Raw genomic sequence first — 8,936 nt, 5'->3', positions numbered from 1 at the left:
TCTTTTTATTCTTACCTACCCAAAATTTTGAAATATTAATAGTGTCTTAGCAAGGTTTCAAGTAACATCTTGAGCTGTTCTTACTTTATCCATCCTGACAGAATCTGGACAGTTTGAGGCCTATATTTGAATAAATGTCCACAGCCAGCTAAAAATGTTCATTACTGAAGGAGAACTCAGCAGTTGAAAAAAAAAAAAAACCCAAAACAAAACAAAACAAAAAAAAAAAAACAATCACCAGACAAAAAAAAAGATCACATTTTCATGGAAGTTCCAGGGTATTGATGGACTTCCATTGGTATATTTGAATATAAATGGAAAACACTTTCTTTTGTTTTCTGAGCCTTATTTTCCAAGGGTTTACCACTTGTTAATGAAGTGCTAACCAGACATTAGTGTGGGTAACAGTGCAGTTCCCAATGCAGCTCCTCATCGGAATCACCTGAGGCTTCTTGTTTTAAAGTCTAGATTATAAGGCTCCTCTTAATTCAGGGGTTGCAGTGGGCCTGGAAATATGTGTTCTTCATAAAGTCCCCAAGTGATTTTTATTACCAGGGTGAATGGAACCTACTGCTTTTTAAGAATGCACAAGTTCTTCTGTCCATTGCTTTCCCTCACCTAGCACTGTGAGACTGGAATGAACCCACCACTTCCCCAGTGCCGAGTCATGTTTTCCCATTCCCAGGGTTTTCAATTCCCATAGCATTCCCTCCATCATACACAGATCCACTTTTCCCCTGTATCATCTGTGGGACTTTCTACAGCATGGCTATGTTCCCCGGACATGGAAATGGACTCAGAATTTCATACAGATCTCCTCTGATTTTTTTTTTCAGATCTCCTCTGATTTAAACAGAGCTCTTTAAAGTTCAGCTACATTTAGTTCTTAATTTACATTATAATATCTTTTGTACCTTTTGTTGATTGACATTGTTCTGGGTTTTGACTACTTAGTGTTTTTTGTCATTAAAGGATGGTCTTGATTGCTCTGAGTGGGGAGTCCATTTTGTTCTCCAGATAGCAGAACTGGGTCATCTTCAGTCACTGAAAGCCAGGGAAGTCTTAGGTCTACCAATTTGGACTTGGAAACACAGTTGATGTAATTTGGAACCTAAGGCCCCGATCTCTCTAGATCACATATACTTGACCTAGACCTCTAGCTTGCAGTCCCAAATAGGCCATCAAATCCAATTCATTAAATAAGTATATAAGGCATGTAGGTCACTTGGTCATTCAGTGTTTCGTGGACTAAAGTTTGGAGGAAAATGACATTCTATATTACGTGTTCTCTGTCAGTTACTGACAGAGCCTCTTCCTCTCCCCTTATTCTTGCCCTCTGAATATCCTATGCAATTTTTAAGTTATTTTCTCCGTAGGGTTCTTTTTTAAAAGAAAATCATTGTCAACAGCTTAAGCAAAGCCCTGCAGTAATCAAAGCAGGATATAGTCACTGGATACAGAAAAGTAGGGAGGAAGAATTTAAAGAGCAGTATTCTTTTCTTGGGGCTGAATTTCTTTACCCATCTGTAAACTGAAAAGAACTAACTAGGTGGTAGAATTCTGCCAGTGTTCACCAGGTGGTTTGTGTCTGCCAAACTGAGATTTTTTTTCCAGAGTCCTTCAAAATTGCCTAATAACAAATAAAAAAATAGTTTGATAACAGTAGATGTCCCTGAGTAGTGGAGATCATATTATTGTTGTTGTCCCCGTGCTTTTCCTATTTTCCTACCTCTCTACAGTGATCATTTTAAAGATTAAACATGAATATTTTTGAATAAGCTTTTATGATAAAATGTACAAACCAGTTAGAAGAAACATAAGAATGATTCTCTAAAACAAGACTGGCACTTTGAAAATCTGATAGCCCGCTTAAATATTAAGGTGTTTCTATTTTGTCCTGGGCTGCTTGTTCTACAATGTAAGAATGGTATGTGGTAGCACATAATTATAAAGCTTGAAGTAGTCTTTCAATATCAATGGCTACTCGAAGGATGTGTTTTCAACTGGAAAGATTTTTTGTGAAGTCACAAAGCCCTGCTCTAATTCCCCGATGAAGAATTTTATATTTTAAAACCATATACCTACCCAAATATCATAAAGGGAAATATTAAAATATTAAAATCCCATTGAAGACACATTGCTAAAATAGATGGAGGCACGGGTTTCAGAAACGGTTGTATTTCATATCTGTATTAATTAGCTAGTACATGACCAAAACAATATATTAATGGCATTCATGAGACTTGTTCCACTGGGAGATGAAGGCACTAATGAATACTAAAATTACCCAGGAGAAGCCATGAATACAGCTCTAAATCTGTTATTCACATGCTGTTTTTTTTAAGATTTTTATTTATTTATTTGATAGACAGAGAGAGATCACAAGTAGGCAGAGAGGCAGGCAGAGAGAGAGGGGGAAGCAGGCTCCCCGCTGAGCAGAGAGCCCGATGTGGGGCTCTATCCCAGGACCTTGAGATCATGACCCGAGCCGAAGGCAGAGGCCTAAACCACTGAGCCACCCAGGCGCCCCTCACATGCTGTTGTTTTTTTTTTTTTTTTTCCAATTTATTTATTTTCAGAAAAACAGTATTCATTATTTTTTCACCACACCCAGTGCTCCATGCAAGCTGTGCCCTCTATAATACCCACCACCTGGTACCCCAACCTCCCACCCCCCCACCACTTCAAACCCCTCAGATTGTTTTTCAGAGTCCATAGTCTCTCATGGTTCATCTCCCCTTCCAATTTTCCCCAAAGCACATACCCTCCCCAATGTCCATAACCCTACCCCCCTTCTCCCAACCCCCCTCCCCCCAGCAACCCACAGTTTGTTTCGTGAGATTAAGAGTCACTTATGGTTTGTCTCCCTCCCTATCCCATCTTGCTGTTTTTTAAATGCCAGTTATCTTGAGCCACTACCTTGTGTCTCTCTTACTGGAAAGTGCTCTGAAATACAGCATTTCAGAAAGCAACTTGATCAAATCAACACACTTCTAAATTACCTGTGTATATTAAGTCCAAATCACAAGATAAAGGCTGTGCTTGCTTTCCTGTCTTGCCCAGGAAATGGCTTTAGTTTTAAAATTTATTTGAATTGTAAGGAGAAAAGTGGATGTGTGTTTTTAGCAGGAGCAATCTAGACTTCTACGGGCATCTCTGGGTCATTGCTCTGAGCCGCCATATCCATTCCCTACCTTTGTTTTTCCCAGGTACCTCTATGTATGTCCTCTACAGGAACCCGGCTTACTCCGGTTTCTGAACGAATCATTACCAGAGTGGCAGAAAGAATATCAATAACCTCAGTCCCAATATCCAGATGGGCCCAGAATTAAGTCTTTTGAAAGATGCAGAATCCTGTACCACTTGGATGAATTTTTGGCTTCCACATTACCACATTCCTATTCTACTCACACTGTGTAAAACCATTTCATAAGAGGATTTTCACCTTTGCTTTCCACACATTCCCCTTCACCGCTGAGGCTGAACATGTGCCCTGTACTTAGACCTTTTTTGATGAGGTTCTTTACAATTGCCTGGCTCTAGCCTATTTCCCTCCGTGAAGGTTTGGGGGCTGAGAAAATACGCATCCACTTTCCTTTTAGTAGCCCTAATACAGTATCATTCCCTGGGAAATTCAAGGGTGACCCATATTTAACACAACCCTTAGACCATCTCCAGAGATCAGGCATCTCAAGCAAGTTGTGAATGTGGTTGAGTCCTGTTAATTCTGAGTTGACATTTTGGAAAAATACCTAAAGAGCTAATATTTTGTGTCACTTACTAAAAGCGATGTCCTTGCACTTTAGATGTCATCTTTATAGGCACTAAAGCAGATACTTTGTTTTGCAAATGTTCCTGGACTGTGCTCTTCCCCCATCCAAGGACCACTGTACTTTTGCCAAAAACATTCAGGAAAATAAGCCGAGGGTCTGCTAAGAACACCGTAGACAGAATCTCCAGAATGTTCGGTGTTGAAATCTTGAGATTCAGTGTGAAAAAAAAATGGCAGGAGGACATGCTTTCCATGGTCAACTATGTTAGGAAAACTCATTATGTTATATTATCCCCCTTGGAGTCTCTCAGTACTTACTGGTATACTAACAGTTCTGGGAAGTCCTGTGGTGAAAACAAAACCAGAAACTAAGACCTATTTGACTTTGTTTAAGCCAGCTTACTCTAAAATATATATATTTTTAAATAACACCTAATATTATTTCATAGGCCCTATTTTTGGAATGCTGTTGCAAATACCATTGCAGCGCAGATTTGATATGGGGGGTCTATTTGATTCCCCGTAACAAAGTTCTTGTAAGACCTGCAGGTGCAATCTGCTGTTCCACCCTTCACTGCTGTCATTCCCTTCCCAGGAGGTCCCTTGTAGGCCCTCATACCTGCTTTTATCTGAGTACAATGATTTTGCAGAGTACCTCCCATATGAACTGAGAATAATATAACTCCAGAGGAGAGGGACCTCAGAATCCTGCCCCGCCCCTGCTGTGAGATCTGGGAGGTTCAAGAGGAATATCACGCCAAGGCCCTTTACTTCCCCCTCAAGTAGCTTTGCCAAGCATCCCGTATATAAAAGCAGACAAACAAAGCAGGTCCTGTATGTCTTTGTCTTGTGCTATTTTTTCCTCAGGAGACTCAAGGAAGTGAGGTCCCTGGTCAGAAGGAGGTGATCCCAGCTTGGCAGATGGAGGAATTCTATACTCTGCTAGGAATCCAGGTAAGGAATCGGTGAGGGGTGAGCAAACCACCCCAGGAAAGAGGGGTCCTGCTGTCAACTCTGGGAGGACCCACACAAGGATTGTCATATGAGATGTCCCCTGACTTGTTCATAAGGGTCTCAGAGAGGTGAAGGCCTTGATGTGAAGGGAGATGCCTCAAGCAAGCAGAGTGAGTGTGCAAGGAGTTGCGAGGAGGCTTTCCCCAGGGCCCGTGGGTGGCTCAGTCCTTTAAGCCTAGGACTCTTGACTTCAGCTCCGGTCATGATCTCAGGGTAGTGAGATCCAGCCCTGCATGGGGCTTTGCCCTGGGAACGGAGCCTGTTTAAGATGTTCTCTCTCCCTCTCCCCATTCCCACCCCGTCCCCTCCCTCTGAAAAAAACAAAACAAACAAACAAAGCCCCAAAACCAAAACGCCTCCCAGAGCCCTGCTCCTGCTTTCAGGCTCAAGCGGCCCAGGAAGGAGTAGCCCCAAGGGATCAGCAGGACCAGAGATTCCCCTCTAAGAACTCAGGAGGTCCTGGGGCCAGTGAGGCTGGGCCAGTAGAGGGAGGAGCCACAAGCGCTGGGGGTCCCACAGAGCCCCGCCCCTGCTCATAACCTTAAGATCCCGCCCCCCGACCCCACCCCCCCAGCCCCCGGATGCAGATCATCCGACTTCCGTTGTGGGTGGGACTTGACCACTGGGCACGGCTTTCCTTTGTTCGTCGGCGTCTGGGCGTCTGGGCGTTTGGTTCTCCCGGACTGGTGTAAAGTTAAGGTGAGGACCCTGAGTGGGAACTGGACAGACTATTCCCCCCACATAATGAAGTTGGCCCCCCAGTTGGTCCCGGCCGACTGGCAGGCCAAATTTGGCCTAGAAAGTCTTGAAGAGAAGGCCTTGGTCTGTGGGAGTAGGCCCGATTTTCGGGGTGGAGAGCTAGATCCTAACTGGATTCATGATAAGGTCCTCGAGTGCTTCGAGCAGACCTTTACCCAAAAGAAGGGGCCACCCGTACTCTGCGAGCCCTCCTGTACTCTGCTCTAGGAGGCTCCAGGAAGGGTAGACACATGTTGAGAGAGCTGCTTTCCCCTCTAGCAACTAAGGGAATTGGGGGCTCAACCTGACAACTCCCAAACTCAGCAAAGGAAACCCCGGGAAGAGCTGGCAGCCTGAGGTGCCCCCTCATTTTATCTGGAGGTGATCTTGAAGGGGAGGGCCTTGGTCTAATGGAGCAAGCTCCTTTCAGCAAAATAGACCCATTCCATAACAGGAGTCGAGGTTCTGTTACCCAGGGAGGAAGGAGGACCCCTCCAAGAAAGAAGAGGGGGTACGTAAAGCCATGTTTTCACACCTGCGAAACTTGGGCATGGTGACATGATACCTTATACCAACTTCTTCCCAGAACATCTCAGGGAGGTGAGGGACCAGGTCAAAGTGGCAGTCTCAGGGCAGCAGAGGGAGGATTTGCGATTATGCCACATGTCATAGTGGAAACCTTGAGAACTGTGGACATGTCCCATGCCATATCAGTAGGGCCCCAAAGAATCCTGCCTGTTACCAGCCCTGGGAGACCTCAAGGATAGATGTCAGGCAGAAGTGTTTATCAGTTCTCCCTCCGCGATAGCAGGACAGTCAGGGTCTTTTGTCTGAGGGGAGCAGTTCTAGGTCAGCAGAGGAAGAAATCTGAGTCAGATTTAGAGCTTGAGTTGGGATCCTGTCAGGGACCACCTACCATAGGACACAAACCTGCCTGCAGTAGCTTTTACTCTTGAGGGACCATGTTTGGTCAGATAAGGTTGTGTTCACTTTTTCCTCTTGGGACTCAAGGAGGTTCGCTCTTACAAGGACATAGGCGTCCATTTGAGAAAAAGTGGAGCTTCTCTACTAGGAGCCAAATTGAGGAACCCGAGTGAGGAATCAAGGGGTCATCCAGTCCTGAATAAAGGGGACATCAAAACATCCATATTAACCCTTCGATTTCAGCCCAGGAAATCACAGGGAAGGGCTGTCAGGTTGAGCATCCCCTTCACTTCCTTATATCAGGTCTCAAGGCTGTGATAGTCTTAGTCTGAAGGTGCAGCCATCAGTCAGCAAAACGAAGTGGTGCCGAGCCCTTCAAGTAGCAAAGATGAGGACCTTAAAGGAAAGCTGAGGAGCCCAATGAACTCAGGACAGAGAAGACCTTACTGAGGTCCAGCACTGGGTATTCCCTAGCAGGGAGGTAGACTGAGGCACCCCTTCAGTTCCTTCTCCTGGGTCCCAGGGAATTTGAGGTATCATCTTCAAAGTAGCAGAAGGGAGAGTGCCACTAGCTTTGCCAAGAATTGACATGATAATACTTGAGATAAACTGAGAGGACCCAGAATGCCAGAACACAAGGGACCTTACTGCAAACACCTGCTCTCAGCTAAGTAAACCCAAGGCAGGGCTAGCAGGATGCCAATAAGACATACTCTAAGCATTCCATGGCTCCTCTCCAGGATTCTTAGGGGACAGGCTGACCAAAAGAACAGGAGCCTTTGTGGGGTTCTAGAGCAGTACCCCGAATGACCCTGCACAGGTGGCCTTTGATAAAGCCAAAGTGAAATCTACCTGTCGAAGGTGATAAAACCATCTTACTCTCCCTCCTGCACGGGCTCAAATCACATGTTCACTGACTCACACCCTTACCTGCTATCTCTGATTACAGCCATTATGCCTCGTGGTCAGAAGAGTAAGCTCCGTGCTCGTGAGAAACGCCGCCGTAACAGAGGTGAGACCCAAGGTCTTAGGAGTGCTCAGGCCACCACAGGAGAGGGGGAAAAGACCACTCCTTCTTCCCCTCCTGTTTCTGGGGATGCTTCTTCAGGCTCCCCTGTTCCTGGCACTTCCCAGGAGCCTCAGGAAGGCTTGGCCACCACCAGTGCTGCTGCACATGTTTCACGCCCAAGATCTAATGGAGGTGCCAAACGCCAGGTTAAGGAAAGGAAAAATTCCTTCCAGGCCTCAACTTCCATTGAGAGTGTTCACAAAGATCCTCTAACCAAGAAGGTGGGGATGCTGGTGCAGTTCCTGCTGTATAAGTATAAATTGCAGGAGCCCATTAAAAAGGCAGACATGCTGAAAATCATCCACAAAAGGTATAGGGAGCACTTCCCTGAGATCCTCAGGAAAGCCTCTGAGCGCATGGAGCTGGTCTTTGGCCTGGAATTAAAGGAAGTCAAGCCTGGCGGTCACTCCTATACCCTGGTCAGCAGCCTAGACCTCACCGCCGATGGCAATGTGAGCAGTGCCTGGGGCTTTCCTAAGAATGGGCTTCTCATGCCTCTCCTGGGTGTGATCTTCTTGAATGGCAACCGCACCTCTGAGGAGGAAATCTGGGAATTCCTGAATATTCTGGGCATCCATGATGGAAGGAGGCACTTCATCTTCGGGGAGCCCAGGAAGCTCATCACCCAAGATCTGGTGCAGGAAAAGTACCTGGAGTACCGCCAGGTGGCCAACAGTGATCCTCCACGCTTCGAGTTCCTGTGGGGCCCGAGAGCCCACGCCGAGACCAGCAAGATGAGAGTCCTGGAGTTTTTGGCGAAGATCCATGATACCGTCCCCAGCGCCTTCCCCCCACATTACGAAGAGGCTCTGCGAGATGAGGAAGAGCGGGCCCGAGCCAGAGCCACAGCTGGGGCTGCCTCTACTACCCGAGCCGGTGCACGTTCCCAGGCCAAGTCCGGCCTCTCCTCTCCTCCCTAGAGAGGGCTGAGGCAGATTCTTTGCTTTGTAATTGGAAAGGCCTGTTAACTAGTGTTCCTGATATGAACAAATAACTAGCTATCATTTTTTTTTACATTTTTCGAGCAGTGTTCCTTTCAACAGAAAGTTTATTTAGATTCAGAATAGAAGTTTATGAATAACATGGATCACACATTTATTGCTGTTTATCAGGCTTAGGAGTAAGAGTTTTTGTTTTTGTTTTTGTTTTGTTTTGTTTTTAAAATACAAATTGGAATTCCTTAAATCACTTTTGTGATCCAGAACAAGCTAATATAGCTTTAGGATAGGAATATCCTTGGAAATGTAAAAGAGTTCCACACTAAAACAGTTGTGACCAGAAGGTACATAGGTAGATAGATAGAGTGAGTGAGTAAAAATTGGTTAATTCTTGGTTTGTCTTACTTTTTGCTAATTTAAAAGATGCATACCTCAGTTTGTTTATGTTTGTTAAGAATGTTTGAGAATATAAGTCATAATG

General features: G+C 45.3%; 1 protein-coding gene across 2 annotated transcripts; it reads left to right on the top strand.

Moving 5' to 3' along the window:
- Nucleotides 1-4,648: 4,648 nt before the first annotated feature.
- Nucleotides 4,649-8,437, top strand: LOC122896416 (melanoma-associated antigen B2-like). Of its 2 annotated transcripts, none has more exons than XM_044234605.1 (2): nt 4,649-4,726; nt 7,398-8,437. In XM_044234605.1, exon 2 carries the CDS (start codon nt 7,403-7,405, stop codon nt 8,435-8,437), a length of 1,035 nt encoding a protein of 344 aa, XP_044090540.1. In that variant the 5' UTR covers nt 4,649-4,726; nt 7,398-7,402. The 2 variants fall into 2 exon arrangements, with proteins under 2 accessions (XP_044090540.1, XP_044090542.1); XM_044234607.1 differs by lacking the exon at nt 4,649-4,726 and adding an exon at nt 5,451-5,485.
- Nucleotides 8,438-8,936: the final 499 nt, after the last annotated feature.

This window comes from Neovison vison, chromosome X, assembly GCF_020171115.1.
Source record: "Neovison vison isolate M4711 chromosome X, ASM_NN_V1, whole genome shotgun sequence".
NCBI lineage: Eukaryota > Metazoa > Chordata > Mammalia > Carnivora > Mustelidae > Neogale > Neogale vison.
Note: the sequence above shows the minus strand (reverse complement) of the source record. Positions and strands in the feature narration are given on the sequence as shown.

Coding starts and splice junctions, on each gene's coding strand:
- LOC122896416 (XM_044234605.1), top strand. CDS start 7,403: ATGCCTCGTGGTCAGAAGAGTAAGCTCCGTGCTCGTGAGAAACGCCGC.